General features: G+C 46.6%; 1 protein-coding gene across 1 annotated transcript in view; it reads right to left on the bottom strand.

Annotated features, from left to right (window-relative positions):
- The window catches only part of LOC147621360 (uncharacterized), a 61,809-nt gene extending 43,760 nt beyond the window's left edge, over positions 1 to 18,049 (bottom strand). Inside the window, exons 1-3 of the mRNA XM_086824097.1 lie at positions 17,938 to 18,049; positions 17,771 to 17,815; positions 17,361 to 17,458 (exon numbers count right to left, since the gene is read on the bottom strand). Of these exons, the coding sequence (XP_086680223.1) occupies positions 17,361 to 17,458; positions 17,771 to 17,779 (107 nt within the window). The 5' untranslated portion in view covers positions 17,780 to 17,815; positions 17,938 to 18,049. The remainder of the gene's footprint in view (positions 1 to 17,360; positions 17,459 to 17,770; positions 17,816 to 17,937) is intronic.
- Between the last annotated feature and the right edge of the window lie 9,329 nt (positions 18,050 to 27,378).

The following is a 27,378-nucleotide window of genomic DNA, read 5'->3' as shown; positions in this document are numbered from 1 at the left end:
AGGGACTCTCCCGCAGCCCCCTCGCCCGCCCCTGAGGATACCCCCATCAGGGTTTCTCTTCGCCCCAGAAGAGAAAGTGAGCCTCGCCGCAGAGGTGGAACGGGCTCCAAGCACATTCCACCATCTGCCGTATAGTCGGCACTCGCCCCAGCAGAGGGGAGATCCGAGATCTTCTCCAGGCCCGCCTTCTTGCAGATGTGGGCAAGATCATGGACGTTCAACTACTGGGCTGTGGACACTACCAGATCGAATTCGAGACAGCCCAGAGCGTGGCCAAGGTCCTAGCCATGAGTCCCCTTGACATCAGGGGTGCTCGGGCATTCTTCAGACCTTGGCAGCATGGCTTTGACCCAGCAGCGGCCGAGCAGGGAGAGCGCCTTTTCCATGTTACAGTTTGCTTCCCTGGACTCCGCCGTGAGTACCTTCTGCTCCTTTCTAGGCTAGAAGCATTGGTGGGTTTGGTGCTAGAGACTGGCCCCAAAGCAGCTTCAGTGGTGGCCAGAGCAGCTGGGCTACCTTCGGTCAGAGTTTTGTTCTTGACATCTCCTCCCTTCCGAAGGTCATTCAGCTACCTAGGATAGGGGGGGGATGGATTGATTAGAGAGTGGAGTTCTCGCGGCTCCCGAACCAGTGCTTTATTTGCAGGCAGGTCGGCCATCTGGCCAAGGCCTGCCCTAGCAGGAGACCCCGACCTTCACCGCAGCAGCAGGCCCCTGATGGCCCGCCCACAGATGCGGCTCGGCAGGCAGCCTCCGGGACACCTGCTCAGGCCACAGAGACCTCGGAGTGGCAGCATGGACAGGGGCGCCGTCGAGGGAGACAGCCACAACAGCACGCACAGAGACCGATGCAACAGCAGCCAGAGTCTCAGCATCACTGGGTTGCCATGAGGAACAGCTTTGCTCCCCTCCAGGAGGAGACCCCAGCGCCGACTGAGGACCAGGATATGCCAGCACCCCCTCCTTCACCCCCCCCCCCCCGTCCCCCCCTACCGCCTCGCTTCCACCTTCGCCTCCTCCCGTCCCCGCTCCGGTTTCGGCAACAGCTCCTTCTCCACCCCCCTCGCCCCCCCCCTCCTCCCCCCCCCCCCCCCCCCCCCCCCCCCCCCGCGGCCCGCCTCAGCTCCCCGGGAGGCCCTGGCAGTCCCCTGGCGTTCACCTGCAGTCCGGAGGGCTCTGAGCACCGACCTTGCTCGAGCACCGCAGAGGAGACTTACCATGCTGATTCGGGTGTCATGGATATCATCTATCCGCAGTCGACTAAGTCGCCTCGGCACTAGACAACGCTCGGAGGCTTTTGATTACTCCTTCACACGGCTTTTTGGAGCAGAGGGCCCCCATGAGCCAGCACCCATCAGAGTTCATGTAGTGATACCTCCGGCCCGCGGGAGGAGGCACTTGATTCAGCGGTGGCCTTCTCATTCCCTCTCTATGGCCCATGCGACCGGGAGGGACTCTGGAGCTCGCTCTTAGCACTTTGAAGACTCAGGCAGTTGAGTTTTCTCACCGTGTGAGCGATCTGGAGGTGACAGATGTGATAGGCCGACTATGAGAGTTGGCTCATTTTTTCTTGGATCCCGAGAGTGTGGATGCCTCAGGGATTCGTCATTTGGTCGTTCGCATAGTGGCAGACTTAGCACGCGACCCTGGATATGTATGCATACACGAGGTTGCTTTGTCTGAGCGGAGGCAGTCGCCATGGGACAGCCACTGGCGCCTGATCCGTGATTCTTGCAGCACACCGGGTGGGCAGATTCGTAGCCGCTCGGATGGGGACTATTCTCCATCCAAGCCGCTTGCGAAGGCCCGCCGTACGGCTGAGACAGCATCCACCTCAGCAGGTCATCCATGAGGATCGTCTCATGGAATGTACAGGGCCTTGGGCGGAGCACATTATATACGCTATCGTGGTTGCTTGAGGCCGGAGCTTCAGAGATGCCTGGTTGGTGGTAGTATTGATATTTTGATGATGCAGGAGCACCACTTGGGTGAGAGCAGGATCCGGAGATATGGTTCGGTGATGCCTCGTAGATGGGACACCTTTTGGTCTGCAGGGTTTGGCCCTTTGGGTGAACAGGGAGGAGTATGTATGGTCATTGCAAATGTATGGCGGCAGGCCATTGTGGATCGAGGGATCATTGTGCCTGGTAGAGCATAGTATGTCATTCTGAGGATGCATGATGAGCTCTTGGGCGTGCTCAATGTCTATGCGCCCAACCATGCTAGTGCCAGAGCAGAGTTCTGGACCCAGGTTACGGATGCATTGCTAGAGGCCGCACATTGGTGTGTCGGGGGAGACTTCAACATGCTTGAGGACCCGGCCGATAGCATGGCAGCATGGGGCCTTCTCCCGCTCTCAGGACAGTCTTAGTTTCTCTCGGTCGGATCGCCGGCAACAGGGAGGGACTAATCTATCACGGATTGATCGCTTCTATGTGGGCAACTGGTTAGGGGAGCGAGGGGGCTCCGTTGGCATTCTCGCTGGCACCTCATTTTCAGACCATGCCCCAGTTATTTTGACACTTGAGGAGAGGATACGGGAGACCAGCTTGCAGTTGAGGATCCCAGAGAGGGTACTTACAGATCCTAGTCTCACTGAGGACATTGAGAGGATCTGGCATGATAGTCAGTGCTCTGACCAGGATGCAACAGGCCAGTGTGCCCAGGGACTCATCGAGCTTAGCTCTCTTCTGCACACTGCAGTTTTGACACGGCTGGGAGAGACTCGCGAGCGGGAGCATCGGCTGAGAGGCAGCCTTGCTTCGCTTCAGCGCCTTCAGGAGCAGCAGCCTACATGCAAGTGGGTGGCGTCCCAGCTGAGCCAGGCACGCCAGGAGGTTAGAGAGGCAGAGGAGCAGAGACATGAGTTTTACTATCGTCGCCAGGCCTCTCAGTGGACGCAGCTTGGTGATAGAGTGACTGGGGAGTTTTTTGAGATTACTAGACCCCGCCATGCTCGAGCAAGAGTCAATCAGCTTGGGAGGCCGGATGGATCGGGGAGATCAGAGCCATTGCCACTGGGTTCTATAGAGACCTGCTTTCAGCGGAGCCAGCCACTGAGGCTCGGGATGCTTGCAAACAGACTGTGTGGGCCCATGTGCAGAGGAGGGTCACAGATCGTATGCGTACAGTTCTGGGTGAGCCTCTTTCAGAGGTTGAGCTTGCTGATGCCTTGAGGGTCCTTCCCCGCCATAGTTGCCCAGGGGAGGACGGATTGACGCCTGCCTTTTTTATGCGCTATTGGGACCTTTTGGGGCCAGGCCTCCGCAGGGGCTTTCAGTATGTTTTGGACACTGGGGTGATGCCACAGAGCTTTTCCGAGGGCTTGATCTCTCTTATCCCCAAGGGGGAGGGAGTATCAGATGATATTCGGCATTGGAGACCTATTACGATCCTCAATACTGTCTACAAGGTCTTAGCAAAGACCTTGAGTTTGAGGATCCAACCCTTCCTGGGGGAGTTGATTCATGCTACCCTCCTTCTTGTGTTGAGGAGCGGGGCAGACAGCCGCTCATCTGGAGCCCAGCGGTTCGCACATATCAAGGTCATATGCTGGGTTCTCGGCCTCGCCTAGCCTGGGGACCTTTGGCGGCAGGCCCAGCACGTAGTTTTGGAGACTGGCAGGCCTTCTGCGCAGTCTCCCAGAGGAGACCTAGGTGGAGAGGCTGAGTCACTTCAGAGGGGGGTTGATCATGAGGGATGACATTCAGGAGGCACTCACAGAGGAGTGGTTCACGCCTCTCGAGCTAGTGGCCCCACGGTGGATGGGAGCCTTTACACAGTTGGAGATCCTGATTGCTGTCTAACAGCTTGCACTGAGGATGGCAGATGCCTCTACTATGAGATTCAGGATGAGGGCAGACTTCAGAGAGTGGAGGTGGAGTCGCCTTTGGTTGCAGAGTGCACCTTTCAGAGGATACGAGTAGTGGCCGCCGCTTCTCGAAGTGGCATATTGACCCAGACCCTGCAGATGTGCTCCCGGATTGGCGCATATGGGCATATGCAACGCGCCCCTTTGCCCGGCTCTAGTGGGACCCAGGTGAGTACGAGTCGCATGATCCTTATGCATCCCTTGAGGCCACAGAGATCACCTTTTTCCAGTATACTGTTCGGTTCGGGCGGCATATTTTGACGGCGAGGAGGATGGTCTCTCCAGCTGCAGCGGGGCACTGGCGGCTACAGGGACTCTCACAGGAGTTCCTAGAGGATTTTTGGGCCCGGCTCTGGGCTAGTCGACAGGCCCGCAGGATCTCAACTTTCCAGTGGCTGGTCGCCCACAGGGGCTCAGCAGTTGGCACCTGGCTTGTTTACAGCGGTCTTCCGGCGGCCTGCGTCCGATGCGACCACCCTATGGAGACACAGAGACATTGCCTATGGGACTGCCCTCAGGCGCAGCAGATTTGGCTGCGGATGCTGCGTATTCTGGCCCCCCTCTCTCTAGAGGGTATGTATACGTGGGGTGCCGCTGCTTGGTCGACTTCGTCAGGGCCTGCTATGGGCTATGAGATGGAGCAGGACAGCCAGGCCATCAGATTCATTAGGGGCCAGCCTCGCCTTGTTCCTTCACCGGATTTCTCGTCCGCCAGCTGGACACAGGAGAGGGATCTACGATGGGAGCTCCTCAGCAGCCTCACCATCTGGTTCACCTGGAGGGCCCGGTGTTTCAGGGCCTTTGAGGGGAGACTGGAGCCACCAGCAGAGACTGTTCGAGGGATTTGGCAAGAGTTGATCCACACCTTGCGAGGGCAGTATTACCACATCCGGGGCGACTCGGATGAGGCGATCTTGTGGCGCCGGGCCTTTCACACCACCTGGCGCAGCGGCCCCTTCTATACCCTACACGCGGGGTCCCCCCGTTGGCACTACAGGCCACCTGTTTGGCTTTTCCCCCCTCCTATTGTATGATATAGCCCTTCAGTTCTTTGTACTGATACTTGTACTTTTCAGCACCTAGGGAGAGTCTCCCTGGCTGCCTTGCTTTGTTCTCTGCTCTGTTTTTCTTGTGAGCAGGAGAGGATCTTTTGTAGCCCTACGGGCGTTTTTTATATAACTAATGAAAGGATCTTTTCTCGGGGGGAGGGGAAGATCAAAGTTGATCACATGGTGAAGTTGTTCATAGCGAACATCTTCAAGTGTCATGGCATTCCTTCGTCTATCATTAGTGACCATGATCCACGGATGACGAGTTTATTTTGGAAGGGTTGTTTGACAACATGGATGCAACTCTCAAGTTTTCATCATCATTTCATCCACAGACAGATGGGCAGTCGGAAGAGGCTAATTCCACAATGGGCGGTGTCAGACGCACACGGGTTCAAACTCCTCTTTCTTCCGGCTCGTGGGTTGTTCGGGAGTATCTCTCCTGGTCCCTTGTGAGAGGAGGGATTTACAGCCTAAGGGAGCAGAAACAGGAATAAACTTAGCATGTTTTTGGAAGAGTTTACGGGCTGATATATCGCTATGTTTTTGGCTATGTGCATGTGCCAATTGGATGTATTATCTTGGCAGATTAAAGGTGAATAACAGTGTGGTGTTTTGGACACAGGGCTATGTAACACCTCTATGCCATGAGGTCCAGGGGACTGGCCGTTTGGACATGCTTATGTATAAGCCATGAATGGCCATGATGTATTCAGTCAAACTCTTCCATTGAATGTGAATAAAGAAATACCGAAAGGGACGCCAAGCTTTGGGACCAACAGGTGTCGCTGTTCTTTGGTGTAGGAGCACTCTAGCTCCCTTTTGCCTGTCTTATTTGCTGGACTACAACTGTGTTTGGGTGACTGCTAGCCTACCGCACTTTGTTTTCTACCAGAGGCTGGTTTCAACCATTGTGGACCAATTCAGTAAATTCTGCATGTTGATCCCATGCAAATAAATGGCCACAACAGAAGACATTGATCGCATATTCCTTCGACAGACAGGGATCCCAAGTTTACTTCAAATTTTTGGAGAGCATCGTTCGATAACTTTGGGACCAAGTTGCATTTGTCCAGTGCATTCCATCAGCATACAAACAACCAAACAGAAATATACAATCAAGACAATTTGTCCCCTCCTCTATCTACCTCTCCTCTTTTCTAGGTATTAGCTCAGTGATAGTTAGCAATGTTGATTGATGATACTTAAAACGACCCTTGTTAATTAATATTCATAAGCATGGCCATGACCATATCCATGAGCATTGACATGGGCATGGCTATAGGTATGAGCATGGGGATGGCCTTAAGTATGGGCATCAAAATAAGTACTTAGTGTGGCAGTATGCATGACTATAAGCATGGCCATGGCCATGTCCATATCCATGAGCATTGCCACGAGCACGACAACATGAGCATGGGGATGGCCTTAGGTATGGGCATCAAAATAGATACTCACTGTAGGAGTCTCCATGGCCTTGGGCATGGGAATGATGGGCATGTCCTTGTGCATAGATATTTCCTTGGGCACGAGCATGGACTTCAATAAATCTTAGAGCTCCCCAAACCTAGCATATGGAAAAGATTGATCTTGTGTGAGTCTTTAATACCTATCCATGTAACATTGTGGATCTAGTTTATGTTGCATTGCCACATGTTTGATAATCCATTGCAGTGAGATTATGGCCAGTGTTATGACTTAATTCTCATTAGTTTCTATGTTCATAATTTGACATTAACTACTAATATCTTTTGGCAAAAGGGAACTTGGTTAATTGGTGAGGAGGGTTCTCGAGGGAGGGGGGGCGGGGGGGCGGTCATCAATATGTGAGTGTAGCACATGCGTTCAATAGAAGGTATTCAAGTTTACTTCAAATTTTTGGAGAGCATCGTTCGATAACTTTGGGACCAAGTTGCATCTATCCGGTGCATTCCATCCGCAGACAAACAGCCAAACAGAAATATAGAACCAACTAGCTTTCGATGTTCTCAAATCGTATTGCCATGACAGGTAGTCAAAGTGGGAGCATTAGCTTCCTTTAGTTCAGACCATCCTCAACGACACTCATTCATCTAGCATTAGTCGAACTTTGTACAAGGCAACGTTTGGTTGCCGTTTCTCGTCCCTTCTGATAAGAATGGTACCACCTTCCAACAAGACCACCGAAACATTTTTAGAGATCATTGAGTCTATCAAAGAGCGCCTTGCCAAAGCACAAGAAGAATACACCAGGCAAGCCAACAATTCAAAACGAGATGTCAACTTTAAAGAAGGGAACTGGGCATATCTCCGGAGTCCGGATTATGAAGCAAAGACTGAAGCAAGTGAGCAAACATTGTACAAAACTCTCCTTTCACAACTTTGGGCCCTTTCCTATCATTAAAAAGATAAATGATGTCTCTATGAAGCTTAAGCTTCCAGATAGATAGTTGGCCTATGCATAATGTTTTCCATGTTTCTTGGTTGAAGCCCTACATTGGTCCAGCTTTGCAAGATATTACAAATGAGCAACAATCGGACATGGTGGACAAAGCCGAAGTTATTGAGACTGAACAGATTCTCCTCCAGCGGTGGAAGCATGGATCTGGTCAAAGACAAAGACAATTCTACACGAAATTTCGAGACCAAGGTACCCATGTGTTAGCACATTCATCCCCAGTTTCTGCCCATTTGTGGTGTCCTTTTGGTCCCTTTTGTATGGCCCTTGATTGTGGGCTGGCCACCCCTATTTTTCTGGGATTTTTCCCAGCCCGTATGGTATTTCCCAGTCGGCCAGCCTATTCAGCTCCAGAACGCCAGCTCTCCTCACCTATACATAGGTGGGGCTGGCCTCTCACTTTTCATTCAGTCTTGTACATATTTTGCTCCCTTACTTATGAGACTATTTGTCTCTTGCTTGGGACTGTTTTGCTTCAGTATATTCAGCATAGTTGCTCCATCTCTCTCTCTTTTGCAACTGTTTATTCAGCACACTCTAGTGCCCCTTTGCTTCCGCTCAATGCACTCTTTCATGGTATCATTGCTCCCGGTTCAGAGACTCCTCTGCTGCCCCAGATTCAGCCCTATTTTCAGCACCCTCTCCTCTGCGTTTTTCTCAGATTTGCAGCCTCTTTGTTGCTGTGTTTTCTGGACAGCACCTGCTGATCACTTTCTCTTCAGATTGGCTTCATCGCTTGCAGCCATCAGGTAATTTTCTGATCAGCGTTTCATTCCACGTGGAGTTTGGACATAGGCGGCCAGTTTTTTCAGGACAGCAGCCCTCTTCTGGCCGGGTTTTCCTCTCCGGTGGTCATTCCATTTTGCAGAGGGGGTTTGTGGTGTTTCGGGCTTTGGTGGCACCCTTGGTACCTGTGAAGGACACTTCTTCTTCTGAGATTGTGCGTTTTTTTCTTGACGAGAGCCCAACCTAGTCCTAGTTGATGCCTTTCCCTCTTGCACCCTCTTACAGCATATTCCCAAGCCCTATGTGGCTGCCTTTTCTCTCTATATCAAATCTACATTTTTTGCTTCCCTCTTCTGGTGACCTCAAGGTTGGAGGTACAGTTGACAGAAGCTTTTGCGTTTTTTGCTAGAGGAGGATTTTTCGGGTGCTGTCTAGCCTCTTAGGGCTGCATTTTGGTGGGAGGAAGGAACCTACATCAGCGTTTTCTGATTTGGACACTTTTATCTTATGAGGTTTGGTCCTATTGGTTGGATCAATGATGACAACTTCAGATTTGGCTCCCGTACCACTTTCTTGTTATTTCCTAGATGAGGCAGACAAGTTGGATGGTGGTAACTTTCAGTCATGGAAGTTGCAGGTTACTTCTATTCTCAAGGAGTATGGTTTGATGGAGTTTCTCTCGTACAAGAATCGGTGCTTGCCGGACTTTGCCTCTGCGGAGGATGTGTGTCGGTGGAGGAAGACTGACGGACAAATCTATGGATTTTCTCCTCCTGAATTGTCAGGATTCGGTTCTTCGACACTTCATCTATGCTCCTGATTATGCTTCTACTTTCTATGTGTGGCAGTTGCTTTGTGACCTGTACGGTGATGCCAGTGATCAACAGATGGTTACTTCTTTTGGAGATGTTCCTGCAACGAAGGATAGTGGGCCAATTTTGCTCCCTACATCTAAGGAGTTTGTTTCTCCTCTTGCCTTGCCTTCAGTTTCTGTGCATAGTTCTCCTTGCCAGGATGATACATCTGGTAATGTTTTTGAGGAAGATAGTGGGCTATCTTTGCTCACAGCTTCTGAGGGGGATGTGTCTCCTATTGCTTTGCCTCCGACTCTTTCTTCGTCAACCACTGACCAGGATGTGTTGCTGGTCCCTTTGCCTTCTATGGAGGAGCCTGCTTCTACGTTGTGATGCTATTGAGGAGGCTACTACTACTTCAGTTACCACTACTGTGAATGTTCCTATTTCCCTTACTCTGTGTGAGGATTCTGGATTGTGGTCAGGTGTGTCCGTGACCGTGCCTGTGGCACAGTGGTACTTCCAAGGCTTGAAGGATTGGGATTTGGATTTGGTTGGGCCTGTGGTGTCCCGACATCAGTTTTCAGAGGGAGCAATTGAGTTCTTACATCTGGCGATACTGACCTTCGAGGAGGATGCTATTGTACAATATTTGGCTACTCTCAGTACAGAGTTGAAGCAGATGGACTCTATTGTACAGTATTTGGCTACTCTCAGTACAGAGTTGAAGCAGATGGACTCTATTTCTTTTGAGGGTATTATCTTCTTGGAGCTACAAGCTTCTAGGAATTTTTGTGGCACTGTGTTTAGATTTGGATTTGGCACCGATATTTGGAGCAGCACGACGAAACCTACATGGTTGTTTTCTTCTAGAGGAGCAATGTACCTCGCAGCTTGTTTTCTTGCTTTTGTAGCTGAGTTGCTGTGGAGCTTTCCTGGTACCTATTGTTGCTGCATTCTTTTGTCTTTGACAGAGGAGGACTTCTTTGGCTTCTCGGAGTTTGTTCAGCATCTGGTACTGAGGGGGTGTTACAACATTCATCTCCAGTTTTTGCCCATTTCTGGTGTCCTTTTGGTCCCTTTTGAATGGCCCTTGATTGTGGGCTGAGTATATTCAGCATAGTTGATCTATATCTCTCTCTCTTTTGTACTCTCTATTCAGCACACTCTAGTGTCCCTTTGCTTCCGCTCTATGCACTTTCACCATGAAGCAGTATGGCTCAACGAAGAGTTCTTCCCCGAGTACTGTTGAAATTCACGGATCAAGCTCCCTAATAGCAATCAACTATCTAATTAGATCCTATCCTAATCTAATTAACATGTGATTAGTACTAAGCTAAGGTAGGGTGAATGATACCTAATAACAAACATAATGGATGAACTAAGCTAATTTAGCTTAAGACTCAAGCTCAATTAAGTTACAAGATTGAGACTTGTACTCATAGACAGGCTTGAGATCTTGCTACATTTTTCATTGCTTGAAAATGGTCCTCTTTTATATGAGGAGAGTACAACAAAGCTATAATAGCTCATGTGGGATAACTTGGCTAGGTGACTTGGCACTCTAACATCACTCATTTCAACACCCTCCCTTGATGCTAGATTGGGTACAATTTTTAGGCTTTCACTCTTCCTAGGCTACTTTGGCCTTATGCTACTTTGGCATTATATTTTCTTTGGCTATGAATTTCAACTTGAGTGCATCATATGGTCTCAGAAGCTGATTACATCACACTTTTTGTAGAGACAAGAGGGGTGAAGTACAATGGTTCTTTCTCTAGAAGAGCACGTCTTCAGCAGGGACAGCTTTGGCCTCAATGTAGTTTGCTTGCTTCTTTTTTTGATAGCAATCTTCTTCTAGGTGACCAATTTTTCCACAATAGTTACAAACAAGCTTTGGTTTATCTTTATTGCAACATTCATTCTTAGCATGACCAAGTTTTCCACAGTGATAGCATCTTGGAAGTTGAGATGTTGATTGATTTGTCCTTTGAAACCTCCCACCCTTTGTTAAATATAGTATCTCATGTGACATTGAGTCGTAACAAAGGAGTCGGCCATTCACAGCATGAGGGTATAAATACCCATGCCCACCATTGTAATAACCAATCTATTCATTGCTAATAAAGTCGAGCTTATTCGGCTCCATCTCTCTCTCTCCACGTGTGCGTGTGTGTAACGCTTTCGCAGGTAGATTCCTGACATGGTATCAGAGCTGAGTGCTCGTTGATTCTTGGGCACACGGAGGAGTTGGAGAAGGTGGCTGCTGCAGCGACTGAGGTGGCGCAGGAAGTGAGGCTGGTGCAGTGACGTGGCGCACGTGTCAACAGCACATTGCGTGTTGAGCAACAGCAGAACTGTGGCTTAAGAGCTCAGGCGCAGAGGGCGGCCTGGGGATCGTGTACAAGGTAGTGCTGGGCAGTGGGCTGCCGGTGGCCGTTCGACGGCTGGGCGAAGGCTGGTGTTGATTGACACGGGCAGCATCAAGCCCCTGCACCACGTTCTGCTGGGCGTCGGGGTCTTCTCCTACCTCATCGCCCTTCCGCACGAGCGCCGACACCTCGCTCACCTTGAAGAGCAGGCCAAGCACGGCAAAGGCCACGGGCATTGATCCAATTCCAGGAGTCTCAACAAAGGCGGTGCCCAGCGCTCGAGACGGAAGTTCAAGCCATCGCCCGCGTCCGGCACCCTAACGTCGTCAGGCGGCAGAGCAAGAGGAGGCCAGTGGCACCGCTCGTGCAGCAGGAGTGCAGCCGCAAGAGAACCGCCAGCTGGGAGAAGAGAAGGCGAAGGGAGGAGACGTGTGTTATCGAAGACCGGGTCGACTGAGAAGAGGTGGACGGAGTTTTCGAGATGGGACTCCCGTGTTCGAGCAAGGATGACAAACTGAATGGAGACAATTATGCGCATTGGAACTTGATCATGAGGCTATGGTTTAGCAGAAAAGGCTTATGGGACATTGTTGATGGCTCGGAGGAACGTCCCCGAAGGGATAGCAATCGGTTCACACGTCTTCAGGAGGAGGAGTTTCTCAAATCTCTTGTGGATTGGGATGCTCACACTGCGAAGGCGATGTCGGCGATTGCAGAATCTCTCACCAAGGAAATTTCCCCTGCCATTCAGACTTTAAAGACTGCCAAGGAAATGTGGTCAAAGCTTGCAGGAATGTTTGATCGAGACTCAACAATGCGAGCAGTAACCCTTCTCGGCCAGTTGTTTTCCATCAAGTTTGAAACCGGGACCTCTATGCAGTCACTTCTAATGAAGGCAAAGGTTATCCATGATCAGTTATCGGCTATGAATAGTGCATTAACTAGTACCCAGTTAGCTGCCTTGGTTCTTACGAAGTTGTCTGAGGAATACGAGATGGTCTCGAGGGCATTACGCTTACAAGTCACGAAGGAAAAGCTGGAATTTGATGATCTCAGCTCTTTTCTCATTGAGGAGGAAGCAGTGCTCATTTCCCAAGGAAAGATTCGGGTTCCGAAGGATGTAGAATCGGCACATGCTGCATCGGAATCCAATAAGAAGTCTAGGAGCCGTTGTTATAAGTGCGGAAAGCGAGGGCATTTGGCTCGGGATTGCAAATCCAAAGCTAAAGCTCAAGGCTCGACAAATGACAAAGGCAAAGGCAAAGCTGACGAGGATGACAGTGACAGTGATTCTAAGAGGGATGCTACGGCATCTGCCGGTGTGGCGAGGACTTCACTGGCACATACTCCAGCATTCTAGCTTGGTGGATGGATGCTACCACGTGCTTCAGCCAGAGAGAGGCATGTGAGTGGCAGAGAGGGGCAGTCTGTGCTCCCGTTTTGGTGATTTGGACCCGTGTGTCGGAGTTCAAGGCACATGCATCTGGCATGGAACAACTTGACAAATCTATGGACGTGATGTGTTCGTAGTTCATTGGTAGTAGACTATGGATGGGATGAGTTCCTTGTTCATTGTGTAGCAGAATTTTGGGCGTCGTGTGTGACAGTTCAAGCATTCAGAGATTTTTGGACGTGATGTGCTCTCAGTTCAACGAATGGGGGATCATGAATGTGGAGTTGTCTGCAATTCATTATTCTATGTGGCAGCTAAAGCTCAAGATGGCATTTTCTTGTGGAGACAGGTTGATTGGTGCATTATCCGAGGTGTACCTAGCAAAGGCCACGCTAGGGTGTCCATGGTTGCATCTACATCGACTTGGTTTCTTCATCTATGCCCACTATGAGCTACAGAGAGGGTGTTAAATATAGTATCTCATGTGACATTGAGTCGTAACAAAGGAGTCGGCCATTCACAGCATGAGGGTATAAATACCCATGCCCACCATTGTAATAACCAATCTATTCATTGCTAATAAAGTCAAGCTTATTCGGCTCCATCTCTCTCTCTCCACGTGTGCGTGTGTGTAACGCTTCCGCAGGTAGATTCCTGACACCCTTTGTATACAATGCTTGCTCACTTGAATGTGATTTGAATGATTCTTTATCTTTGAATTTGGATTCTTGTTCAAGTAGAGATGATTCTACATCTTGAAGTTTAGTGTTGGGCACATTTTCAAGTGTAGCAACAATTGATTCATAAGGTTTTTTGTCAACACTTTTTAGCAATACAACAATAGATTCATCTTCCTCAATGACTTTCTTTAATGCACTACGTTGTTGTTTGATACCTTTAAATCTACTGATGTGTTGTGCCATGGTCTCGGTCTCCTTCTTGTCGAGCTTGTAAAACTACATGAGAAGGTTGATCTTTGAGCTCTTTGAGTCGATGCCGAAAATCTTGTAAAGTTCCTACCATGCCAACTTGGCATCCTTGATGCCAGCAATGTGACTAATTACATCATCATCAAGATTTTGAGCGATGAGACCCAATGCTTTGTTGTTTTGAAGTGGCTCAACCTCCACTTATTCATCCTCAATAAGGTGCCAAAGTCCCTTACGCATAAGCAAGTACATGGTCTTGCTTTGCCATGTGAAAAACCATCACCATTAAATCTTGAAACAACTTCAACACGCTCCATACTGAGAAGGTCTTACTAACAAGCTTTTATTTTACTTTGTTAACAGTGTCTAATCTCATACAAATTTGTAGTGTGAAGGTCGGGAAGATCTTTGCATGTGATAATGATTCACGGCCAGTGTCTAGTCCCAGTACAAGGATGATAATGAAACAAATTCTCTTCAATTGAGTAATGCAAGAGGATGCAATGAATTTTGATGTAAAGGAGAACTTTCCATAGTGAATTTACACTCCAAGTTTTTGATTTTGGACTTAACTTGACCCAATTTCTATTGATACAGCACTAATGACAGTGATTAGTGCTTAATTTTTATGATTAAGTGAGCTGATTCTTGGAGGATGAAATTGGGCATGTGGAAGCAACCATTGAGAGAGCTTTTTGCATGAGGGTGTTACCCTAGATAAGAGCAAGAGCCCTATATAGAAAAGATAGCTCAAATCTTCATAAAACAGGCAAAAATCGTCGACTTAATCTGCCTGGTTATTTGCTTACTGTGGTCGCGTCCGATGATGAAATGAGTCAAGATTGCATTTGTGGGTAGCTTACACTATTGCTAAGGTAGCCCTAAAGTGGCTTGGACTAATTGTTAGCAGCCGTAGAGAAATCAGCAAAAGACCAGTCGTCGTTTTAGCGCCGTTTTCGGTCTGTAGTAGGAGATGATTTTGACTAATTCTTCTTAGCCACTAGTTAGCATTTAGTTGCTAAACATGTACACAAAGTTTGGACATAAATGACTAGAAGAATGGTCAATGGCAAGCTTGTGAAATTTAGGCCACAAAGAGGAAGAAAGGATAAGATGAGATTAGTAGCTAATTAAGTTATTAATGAAGAGTTTAGACTAATATGAGTTAAAGCTAAGCTAATGGGGAGCTTAAACCAAGCTCTAATACCATGTTGAAATTCATGGATCAAGCTCCCTAATAGCAATCAACTATCTAATTAGATCCTGATCCTAATCCTAATCTAATTAACATGTGATTAGTACTAAGCTAAGCTAGGGTGGGTAATACCTAATAACAAACATAATGAATGAGCTAAGCTAATTTAGCTTAAGACTCGAGCTCAATTAGGTTACAAGATTGAGACTTGTACTCATAGAAAGGCTTGAGAGCTTGCTACATTTTTCATTGCTTGAAAATGGTCCTCTTTTATATGAGGAGAGTACAACAAAGCTATGATAACTCATGTGGGATAACTTGGCTAGGTGACTTGACACTCTAGCATCACTCATTTCAACAAGTATCCCCAACTCCTCGCATACTATTTGGAAGCGATGAACCTGCCGCCAAGCTAAGCAGGAGGGAATGTCACATGCACCCTACACTGGAGTGCCATGTGACACACTGGCTCTACATCAATGCAACATTTATCAATAGGATTTATCTTTTTGGGAATATTTTGTCGTATGCCATGGCCCCTTTGTGGGGCATAGTTGACTGTCCTATTTTTTATCACTACTAAGGTCTGTTGAGCCCGCATGCTTTTACTAATTCTGTATCCAGTACATGTCAGAGGCACGAGCTATGTAGGTCAGTCTCCACAGCCATAGAGAGTCTCCATGTGTCAGTCCTCTTACCCACTTGGAGAATTCATCAATTAGGGCATATAGAATGTCAATTCCCTAGCTTAGGTCTTTTAGTAGTTGCATGTACATTGTAGATGCATTGATAGGTCTATGGGCTAGCCAAAGGCCAGCCCATAAGGGCAATACTTTGTCCATAGAGGGCATAGACAGCTGCCCATCAACAGCCTACAGGTGCCCCTATCACAGTTGGCCAGCACTGGTGGCCACAAGCAGCAGTGGACCATCACCTAGCACCAATCGGCCAGCATATGTTGAGTCGACCAACATAATACACCAGCAGCAGCAAGTCGTGGATAGTACTACAATCGGCCAACATTAAGTGGCAGATTTAATATCATGCGTAGCATTAAATGCTAGCAAATAGGATATTAGTTGTCCATAAAAACACATCGACAGCGTGTAGCCCACCGACCAGCAGCAAATAAACATATATAAGTAGCGCATTCCTTTCAACACAAAGCATCCATTCACAAATTAGTTACACCGCAATTCACAGCAATGCTAGTGTGCCTTAAGTTGTTGGCTTCACTTGTGCATACTTCTAGCATCATACCCAAGTCCACCACGTAGAGCATCTTTAGCATTCAACCAACATATGTGCATCCCTCAGTTTTGGGATTGCATACTAATCATTAAAGAGCAATTCAATGAAGCTTGGACAACATCGAGATCAGCCTGCGTTTGGTCTACATTGTCCTTGCATTTGGCAGTCCTCAATCATCATTCATTTTCATTGTAAGTTCTCCAAAGAAATACTCTTGCTTGCCTCGAGAGGGGGGGGGGGGTGCTTCGGTGTGTAAATTGGGACCCAACACTATGTCGACTCTTATCCTCTTTCTCTCTCTCTCTTCTATTCTCTAAGTGGAATAACAAAACTCACAAGTATAAAGAAGGCTTTGTTGCGCATTACGACAATCAACCTATTGCATGCTACACATTGCAACCAAGGTTTTTTGCCTGCATCAATGTCAAAGGACGACATACTAACCAAGTTTACCAAGTTTTTTTGGCCTGCTTAGAAGAGCATTCCACTTTTTACTTTGGCTAAACTATTCCTTTTTCTAGGTGCACGTGTAAAGCCCAACTTCATAAGGACACACTTTTTCTAATAGTATAATTGTATGATGACCCTTTTAGGGGTGTGCTACTTACATAGATGTAGTAGGCCCTATCCAAGAAGGCTATCCCATCATCAATTTTTCTAGCTACTTGGCTCCTCGCTTTCTTATCATGGGTCACCATCCACCTACAAACCTGCATCCAATGTTCATGCAAGATCCATGCAGTATATGGACCCTATTTTAAACACACAGGATTTATTTTTCCCATTTTTCTTATACATTAATCACGTGTACTATTTTTTGATCTCATAAACCCTTTGCGTCTTTAGTAGGCGTTAATGCTCTCTCTCTCTCTCTCTCTCTCTCTCTCTCTCTCTCTCTCTCTCTCTCTCTCGGAAAAACTTAAACGCACAAAGATATGGGTTATAGAGGAATTAGGCCCAATGCAATTCAAGCAAAAGAATATTGTAGTAGCTTTAAAAGCAAGCAAGTGGGCTTGTAGGTCAATTTGGCCTTCCATAGATGTTAAAACAATTTTCTTTCTTTCTTTCTTTCTCTCTCTTGTTTAAGCATCAGCCTCCTACCTCCTAATCGAGAGATCATGGGTTCAAATCATATTCCTTGTATTTCAGCGCAATCACATGGATCATGTGTGCCCTATGATGTTAGAAGACCTCTCTCTCTCTCTCTCTCTCTCTCTCTCTCTCTCTCTCTCTCCAAATAAGACAGGCCTACTTTCTCTTATTTTTCAAATTAATGAGAGACACTGCCCTCAAAATATTTATGAGCATTACATAGGTGATATTAGTAAAAACAACCAATCTTACCAGATTCCTTCAATAGCCTTTCCCAAAAAACTAGTAGAAAGTTGGCGTGCAAGCCCTTGGCTAAGATCATACACGTTCAACACTACTTTGTATCCTTCCTACAAGTATAAAGATATGAAAGCAGTTCAATTTCTTTAAAAAATCCTGTGTAAAAGGTAGGTCTAACTGCTTTTAAATATTTGCTTGTGGAAAAGCTCGGATAAGTCTGTTATTGCTTGTGAAAAAGCTCAAAAAATTTGAATAAAAATTAAAGATTCTTCTTTAGTACGTTCTCTCTCTCTCTCTCTCTCTCTCTCTCTCTCTCTCTCTCTCAAAATCCTTCTCTTGTTTTATAATAATTATGTTGTTTATCTGCACTAAATTTCTTCAGTGAATTTACTCGATTTTCTCAAACTTGCGAAAGAACATACCTGTGCCATTCTGAGCTGTAGTCGCTTTGAGGGAAGGAAAATCGCCTACAGAAAACCATGATGAAAACAAGAAGAAGGCCAAGATTAGGGTAAAAAGCATGATAAACGGTCAGATTAACCTGAGATAAGGCTAAATGAAAAAAATGCTAGAGGCCAATGGCATTTACCTGGAGAAATGCACGAGAGAAGACACGGAAGCTCGCTCTTTCGTTTGAGCGGGCAAGAACCGCCGGTCCACGAGTTTCGATCTGTATATACCGTCATCACATTAATTTGTCCGACCGACCGGTCGCTCTATTTTCTTTTCAATCTTTCGGTGTGAACAAGTATACTTGTAGGAGTTCTAGTGACTTCTATCAAACTCTAGATATTGGGTCCTTTTTTTACTCGAAAAAATTTCATAATTTGCCAAGGAGAGAGTACACTGCAGGAGGACGGGGGCCGAGTTTTGAGCTGACCAAATCAGTCCGTCAGGGGTGTCCTCTCGCCCCTTTCCTTTTTCTCTTCTTTGCGGAGGCTATGAGTATGTATTTGACGGTAGAGGAGGTTGGTTTGAGAGGACTTCAGCTCCCAGTCCGGGGGGAGGATTTGCTTGATGCTGAGTTTGCAGACGACACGGGCTTATTTTTGCATGGCCAAGAGGCCAATCTTATTCGGGCTGAGCAGTCGCTCCAGGTTTTTAGTGCAGCTTCAGGAGCATTGATCAATTGGCGCAAGACAGTGGCCCTTTGGATCAGTAGTGCTCCCACTCCGGCATGGAGCCCGGACCCCGGTTTTAGATGGATTCCTCCAGGCACAGCAGTGCGGTATTTGGGATGCCAGATTGGCCTCGATTTGTCACCTGAGCAGCAGATTGCTCCGCTTCTTCTGAGCATTCGGAAGAAGCTATTGTATTGGAGTACAGCTCGACTATCCTTGGCTGGGAGGGTGGTGGTGGCAAATCAGGTGCTGTTAGCGACCATGTGGTACATTACGTCTTGCTGGATTTTCTCGAGCTCTTGCATCAGCCAGGTACAGAGGCTGATCAGGAACTTTCTGTGGTCTAGGCGGGACGGTCAGCCAGCTCGGGCAAAGGTTGCATGGGCAGTTATTACACTTCCGCTGGCTCAGGGCGCTTTGGGCATTATAGATCCAGTCGATCAAAGCAGAGCCTTATTGGGGAAGCTTATTGTTCGGGGGTTGCTTCCAGGCGCTGAGCCGTGGAAAGAGCTCCTCTTGCAGCGACTGCAGGCTCGGGCGCCCCCTGCAGGGGGTACTTGGGCACCAGAGATTCGCTGGATCTTCATAGAGATGAGGAGGACAGGCCTCAGTAGAGGATGGGAGGACAGATTTGCTTTGAGTATCCTGAGAGCTTGGGAGCTGCTAAGACCGGGGCTCTCTCAGCGGCCTCCTTCTTGTGTTGAGGAGCGGGCCAGGCAGCCGCTCATCTGGAGCCCAGCGGTTCGCACGGAGTAGGGTCATATGCTGGGTTCTCGGCCTCGTCTAGCCTAGGGACCTTTAGCGGCAGGCCCAGCTCGTAGTTTTGGAGACTGGCAGGCTTTCTGCAGTCTACCAAAGGAGATCCAGGTGGAGAGGCTGAGTCACCTCAGAGAGGGGTTGATTATGAGGGATGATATTCAGGAGGCACTCACAGAGGAGTGGTTCACGCCTCTCGAGCCAGTGGCCCCACGGTGGATGGGAGCCTTTACACAGTTGGAGATCCTGATTGCTGTCAGAGCTAGCACTGAGGATGGCAGATGCCTCTACTATGAGATTCAGGATGAGGGCAGACTCCAGAGAGTGGAGGTGGAGTCGCCTTTGGTTGCAGAGTGCACCTTTCAGAGGATTCGGGTAGTGGCTGCCGCTTCTCGGAAGTGGTATATTGACCCCGACCCTGCTGATGTGCTCCTGGATTGGCGCATATGGGCATATGCAGCGCGCCCCTTGGCCCGGCTACAGTGGGACCCCGGGGAGTACGAGTGGCATGATCCTTATGCATCCCTTGAGGCCACAGAGATCACCTTTTTCCAGTATATTGTTCGGCTGGGATGGCATATTTTGACAGCGAGGAGGACGGTTTCTCCAGCGACAGCGGGGCATTGGCGATTGCAGGGACTCTCACAGGAGTTCCTGGAGGATTTCTGGGCTCGGCTCTGGGCTAGTCGGCAGACCCGCAGGATCTCGGCTTTTCAGTGGCTGGTCGCCCACAGGGGCTCAGCAGTTGGCACTTGGCTTGTTTACAGCGGTCTTCCGGCGGCCTGCGTCCGATGCGGCCACCCTATGGAGACACAGAGACATTGCTTTTGGGACTGCCCTCAGGCACAGCAGATTTGGCTGCGGATGCTGCGTATTCTGGCCCCCCTCTCTCCAGAGGGTATGTTTACGTGGGGTGCCGCTGCTTGGTCGACTTCGTCAGGGCCTACTATGGGCTATGAGATGGAGCAGGGCAGTCAGGCCATCAGATTTATTAGGGTTCCGGCACCGGATTTCTCGTCCGCCAACTGTACACAGGAGAGGGATTTACGATGGGAGCTCCTCAGCAGCCTCACCATCTGGTTCACCTGGAGGGCTCGGTGCTTTACGGCCTTTGAGGGGAGATTGGAGCCACCAGCAGAGACTGTACGGGGGATTTGGCAAGAGTTGATCCACACCCTGCGAGGACAGTACGACCGCATCCGGGGAGACTCGGATGAGGCGATCTTACGGCGCCAGGCCTTTCACACCACTTGGCGCTGTGGCCCTTTCTACACCTTACACACGGGATCCCCCCGTTGGCACTACAGGCCACCTGTTTGGCTCTTCCCCCCCCTATTGTATGATTTAGCCGCTCAGTTCTTTGTACTGATGCTTGTATTTTGCAGCACCTAGGGAGAGTCTCCCAAGCTGCCATGATGTATTCGCTGCTCTTCTCTCTCTTAGGAGCAGGAGAGATCTTTTGTAGCCCTACGGGCGTTTTTATATAACTAATGAAAGGATCTTTTCTCGGAAAAAAAAAAAGGAGAGAGTACACTGGTTTTTTTTATGACAAAGGGTCAGGGCACGTTTCTTTGTGCTTCCCCAAGCCGCCTCTTATCCTCCTCATGCTCGCTATTTAACTTGAAAAAGTGATGGCAGCAGCTAGGGCATCTTGGTGACGCTCTCAAAGAATTTGACGACTCTACGGTTAAATTAGGTTTACATGTTTGCAGATATAGAAGACACACGGACCAAGAGTCACATGGATCTCATTGAGATAACTCACGAGCGAAGAGTTCGAGGCTAATCGGCAATGTAACAAAGAGCGACTTGAGATGGAGAAGGCTAGGTTGGAAAATGAGCTAGAAGGCAACTTAGCACTTTTCAAGATAGCAAATGCTATTGAAACCTACTCTACAACACTCAGGGCTTCATCCTTAGTTTAAGGCCTTCAATGGATAGCTTGTTTTGGGTCTTTAGTTATGTGTAAGTTGCTGTTTCCATGCATACTATGTATCTACATGTATGTTTACTTTCATTATTTCATCTTTGTATACTTGTTTTGATCTCTCTATATGTACCATGTAGGTATATGTACCATGTAGGTAGCTTACTTTGTTTCTCCTTTTGATCTCCATCCAATCACTTTAGCTTATGCGTCTACATGCATATTACCATTTACATGTCTAAGTAAACCATGTTATGCTTTGCTCTATGCATATTACCAATTATGTTATGCTTTGCTCCATGCGTCTCTAAATATAGTAAACCATGTATGTGAGTGTTTATGCTTTGTGTAATATGTATGTATATGTACCATGCATCCTCCTAAATATGTATGTATATGTACCATGCATCCTCCTAAATATAACCGCTTTATTTTTTCTTTTCTTTTTTTAAAAGACCGGCTGTGTGGCCACGTAGCCTGAGCGGCCCACCAAGCGGCGTAGCGGAGGGCGGCGGGGACGACGGGGTAACCTAGCATTATACGGGGCGCTAGAGGCTTAGGGCGAGCCTTTACTGGGCGTCGCAGCAAGATACGGACCAGATCCGGAGCGCCATGAGACGGCGACAGCCGACAGGCCGATTGGCGCGTCAAGAGGCACCGGCCGGATCGGGACATCAAAATGGCGGCTCTTTGGGCCGGGCAAGGGCCAGAGAGGGTGCAAAAGGTCTGTTGGTGGGCACAAGGCCATCAAAATGGCGGTTCTCCAAGCGGGGCAAGGGACGTTAGGTCTATTGGGTCAGCACTCCCAAAAAGCCGGGCTTTGGCAGGCTATAGACGGCTTCACAAGGCGACGTTTCCACGCGTAAGTAAAGATCTTGTGGATTCTCGTAGCGAACAGCTGAAGACAGGGCCAAGCGTGGCGCAAAGGGGCCAAGCGTTGGCGGGCGCTGCGCAGCGGCACGGAGGTCAACTGATAGGTAGAGGAGGGGGCGCAATTGGGCGTCGACACGGAGCTAAAAGGGCGGGCCAAACCAGCGAGCTGAGCGACAGAGAAACGCACGAGGCGTCAGCTTTTTAACACATGTAAAAACGAGAGAGAGAAGAAGGAAAGAAGAGAGCGAGAGAGAGGAGAGAGAGAAGAAGGAAAGAAAAGAGAAAAGTGAAGCATGAAGCTCGATTTAGCCTAGAACTTTTTCAACTTGGAAAAGCCGTGAGAAGAAAAAAAAACTTTTAAAATTTCATAAATTTCAGTTTTTTTAAACACATATATATATATATATTACTTATTAAATGTGGTTACAATTTCTTTCTGTGTGGTGGTGAAAAGCCTTTTCAATAAAAATGTTTTCTCGAACACTACATGAAGGTGACTCCTTCAAGAAGGATCACATAGTCACATGACACGAAGCTTGATGGAACACAGAGCAATAGACAATGCAAATCAAGACGAGTAAAGAGCCATTCTTCTCCTTTGCAATAATAGATATGAGGATGTTGAAGTACATTCATTACTACCTAACCTTTGCATAGCAACCCTAATCTCGAACACTACATGAAGGTGACTCCTTCAAGAAGGATCACATAGTCACATGACACGAAGCTTGATGGAACACAGAGAGCAATAGACAATGCAAATCAAGACGAGTAAAGAGCCATTCTTCTCCTTTGCAATTATAGATATGAGAATGTTGAAGTACATTCATTACTACCTAACCTTTGCATAGCAACCCTAATCCTTACACACCATTGTCCTTTGCAATTATATTGGGATGTTGAAGTACATTCATTACTACCTAACCCTTGCACACCAATTCTAACCCCTTCACACCAACCCTACCATAGGTGTATTATTGGGATATTAAAGTACATTTATTGCCCAACTCTTGCACACCAACCCTACCTATTCCATAAAATTATGTGCCACAAGTAGGCCTATTTCATAAAAATAAAATATGTAAGCCTAGCTCATATGAAAAAGGCGTGAGCTTGCACAGACGTGAACTTGCAGACATGAGTCTAGAGACGTGAGTCTAGCAAATAAAAAAACTTACTTTTTATAGCTTGAGAAGAATAGATGTGCTTGAAATCAATTTCAGACCTACTTCAGGAGCACTAAAAACCTTTGTTGATGCAAACCTAATCTCGACTAATTGTTGGAAATGATAATATAAGTAGTTGTAGTTATTCATAAAGGAACGACAGTTTTTGCAACCTTGGATAGTGACGTTGGTGTTAGCATAATCACCAAGGATGGGAGGCCTAGGAAAGCCACCAGTAGTAGGCACAAGCCTTGTGACCAAGCTTGTCAATGGGATTGGTAATTATGTTAGTGTCGACATAGTCAAGGACTATTGGAGGCCTATGGCACAAGCCTCACAGTCAAGCTTTCCAATAGAAACACATGGAAATCGCTTAGACCGCTTCAGTCAATATCTATAGAGTTTGCAACGCAAAAGCTCACACCACGTTAATTGATATCTATAGAGCTTATAATAAGCTATTCGATGGTGAAGATGTGAAATTCCTTTTAAGAAAGGTAGAATCATAGGTACTAACGAGAATTTCTTTATATGATTGCCATGGTCTTTTGCTTAGGAAGCTTATGAACAAGTGTGTCCACTATGCATCATTTGTTTTTTGCCTATCTTCTCTCAGTCTAGCCCAGATAATGGCATGGCTGCACATCAACTCATTGCCTTCGCCTCCATGAAAAAAGTGATTGACAATACTTGACCCTGATTAGGAAAAGTGATTGAAGAATAGAACTAATAAAGCTTTGCATTGATCTTTCTTTGCACACCTTCTAAAGCCCACTTCTCCTAGCAAATATACCAAGGAAATTCCATGTTTGTAGTCCAATTTTGTGGGTAAAAGATATCAAAGTACATGTTGAGAGCTTTGCTCTAGGCTTTGGGAAGGAGAAAAAGAAAGAAATTACATGAGAAAATGCCCAAAATTGCACACACACATTCTAAGCTACAATACTTTCTTGATTCTCACTCTGTCCCCATCACTAAAAGGAGACATTATTGCACAAGATTCAAGATAGAGGAGATGCTAGAACAAGAAAGTGGAAGAGAGAGAAAAGTAGAAGCACTTCCTTTTCCATGAGTCATGCAACTCCCCTCCAACCATCCAACCGACTTTTCTTTGATTTTTTATTCATATGAAGGAAACTCAAACATATGTATATACTAAGGTTCCAATTGAGACCTTTATTGTGCCTACAAACGAAAGTCTCTATGCACTACCAAAGTTGGCAAAAAATGTGCACGACATTGCAAACCCGCCATATATGTCGACACTTACAAAGTGATAAAAAGATTTTTGATGTGCTAAATTTAGGTGTTATCATTCCTCCCACACTTAGCTTGTGATAGTCCTCGTGAACCAAAATGTTGGAGTTGACCTTCCATTGAGAACTTAAAGAAACTCCTACACCCTCTTCTCACATCTCTTCAACTTTATATTCACACTCTTCGTCAACCCAAATCTCCTACTCAAACTCATTGCCACTTTTCATCTCCCCAAAATCTCTAATTCTCCACAAAATCCAAACTTCTCAAACCCATCAATGACTTTGCTCCATTAGTGCTTATTGGCTAGGAGCACCCTTTGTTACTTGTTGCAGCATATCAATCTACAGCTTTAAGGGCAATAAGGGGCTTTAATAGGAGCTTATGGGTTCTCCCTTATAGATGAGTAATGGAGTTGACACTTGAAAAAAGGCAATTTGTACTTGCGTAGTGGGTCGTTTCTAAGGAAACCAATAGGATTGAGGCTTGGATAGCTAACAATGGTTTTATAACATTTGGTGATATAGAAGCTTTCCCATCAATCGTTATGCCTCTTGTGACAGGGTTTTTCTTTGGGATCTAGACTTTTTTGGGCGTTGGTGGTGAAGATTCTCCTACAATATTCTTCCCTTTGTATGAATTTGAGCCATTGAAGACTTTTTCCATCACTGAGACGTGGGAATTTGTAAGCGACGGTAGGGGGTCTAGCGGTGTACATTTATATTTTGGGATCTAAGTACAACGGCTACCCTGGTAGTAGCCTTGAGCTTTCACTAAGCATTTAGGTATCCATTTTGGGGTAACCTTTAATTTGGGCTTCTTACGCCGATTATTATGTTGAGGCCTTGTTTGCTTGGTTGGTTCAAGTGGTACAGAAGGAGAAATCTTAGAAATTCATTTCAAGGTAGATTTGGATTGCCACTTTTTAGCCCATCGTATTTGTTCATCCGATGGAGGTGTTTTCCGCATGGAGGTAAAAGAATAAAGAGTTCCTTGAATAGTGTGCGATGAAGTGGAGGGGATTTCATTAGATTTTGTGGATGTTGAAGCTTTCTTCTCATTAACTCTCGACAAGAGTGAGAGGTGTCAGGGGGTTAGTAGAATGTTCAGTCGTGGGCAAAGACACGCCCCGTTGACCAATCAATCATACATCCAGCAGCCTTCATCCATATGCAACCAAGTATTATCAATTCGGGTAATGTTTTTGTAGGCATAGCCAGGAAGTCCCCCACTAGTTGCTTGTTGCTATTACAATCATACATCCAGCAGCCTTCATCCATGTGCAACCAAGTATTATCAATTCGGGTAATGTTTTTGTAGGCATAGCCAGGAAATCCCCCACTAGTTGCTTGTTGCTATTACAATATGTTTCTATTTGTAGCAGCCTAAGAACCTTGGTATTTCTACCATGGGTACCTTTCACCTTTAAAGAGGTGTTACAAGTTAATGTTTTCCCAATTGGTTCCATGCATTGAAGGAAGTTAAATTGTGACTAGCCCCTATGCCAAACAATGCATTGTAGAGCACTTTACCATAAAGGGCTAGGCAATTGAATGGATGCTTGTAGAGATGCTATGTGCTCATCTGTACATCCTTCAACTTCTCTTACAAAGGCTTGTGCAGATCCAAGGATAGTTTCTCGCCGTTTGTTGTTATCGTATTTGCCTTTCTTTAGCTTCTTGTCGAGCTTGATCTTTCTTTAATTCCACTTTTTCCTTGGCTGCCTTCTTATCATGTGCGACCCACAAGGATTCCTTGGTAAGTGGACCATAATTTTGAATTTACTATCATTAAGAAATATCTGAGTTTCTTTTATTCATTGCTGACTCTGTACATAAGTACAAGGTCTCCCTCATTGATTTTCTTATCCTTAAGATTATTATCAAACCACTTTTTTAGCAATCCTTTTGTGTTAACATGTTCTACACAACAATTTGTCTTTCTTCCTCTAGTTGTTCAAGAATGAATAACCGGTCGGTCCAACATGTACCCTTAAGTCTCTACCCTTAAGTCTCTACCCTTAAGCTGGGTATCATGAATTCCTAGGGCATTACAACCTCAACCTTGAATGGCATCTTAAATGGTGTACAACCAATTGCACAGGTTTGGTTAGCCCATAAAGCTATTGTGAGTTGAATTCCCAATCATTGCGTCAAGCTTCAATAGTTTTTGTTAATACGAAAATGAGGAATTTGTTGGTGCTCTCAGCTTGACCATTTACTGGTAGTATGGAGTGGAATTACAGTGTGAGATCATGAATGTTATGTTGAGATGTTGGATTACATCATTTATAAAATGTTTTCCTTGGTCACTCACTAGCTTGAAAGGACGACCAAAGCGGGTAATCATATTCTCATAAAGAAACTTAGCTGTTGCCACAATATCTGCTTTTCTTGAAGCTTTTGCTTCAGCCTATTTCATGACATAATCTATAGCTATTAAAATGTACCTTGCTTGGGTGCTACGTGCAGTCGGACTAATGGATCTCACAAATTAATGCCCCATTTCATAAAGGGTTCTAGAACTTTAATAGGATACAAGGGCATAATGTCCTTCTTTTGTGGTTTAGCACATTGTTGGCACTCGTTACATCCTTTGACAAATAGTGCACAATCTTTGATTGGAGGGTTTAGCACATTGTTGGCACTCGTTACATCCTTGTGCACAATCTTTGATTGGAGTATTTTTATTACAGTAATATCTATTGAAAAGTGCCCACCAGCTACCCCTTGGTGTGCTTGTTCGATGACATATAAGTATTCATCCTCCTTGGGGCAACGTCTTAATATGCCGTCCTTACCTCTTCAATGAAGAGTTCTAGCAATCAATTGGTAAGGTTCTGATTGTTTTAGGAATTTCCTTCTTGCTAGATCTTTTCTTAGCTTATTTGCCTTTGGAAAATCATTAGCTAGAAAGGTAACAATTTTTTC

Source organism: Cibotium barometz, chromosome 30 (assembly GCF_041138505.1).
Source record: "Cibotium barometz isolate CiBa-2024 chromosome 30, ASM4113850v1, whole genome shotgun sequence".
NCBI classification, from domain to species: Eukaryota; Viridiplantae; Streptophyta; class Polypodiopsida; order Cyatheales; family Cibotiaceae; genus Cibotium; species Cibotium barometz.
This window is presented reverse-complemented; position numbering and strand designations above follow the sequence as displayed.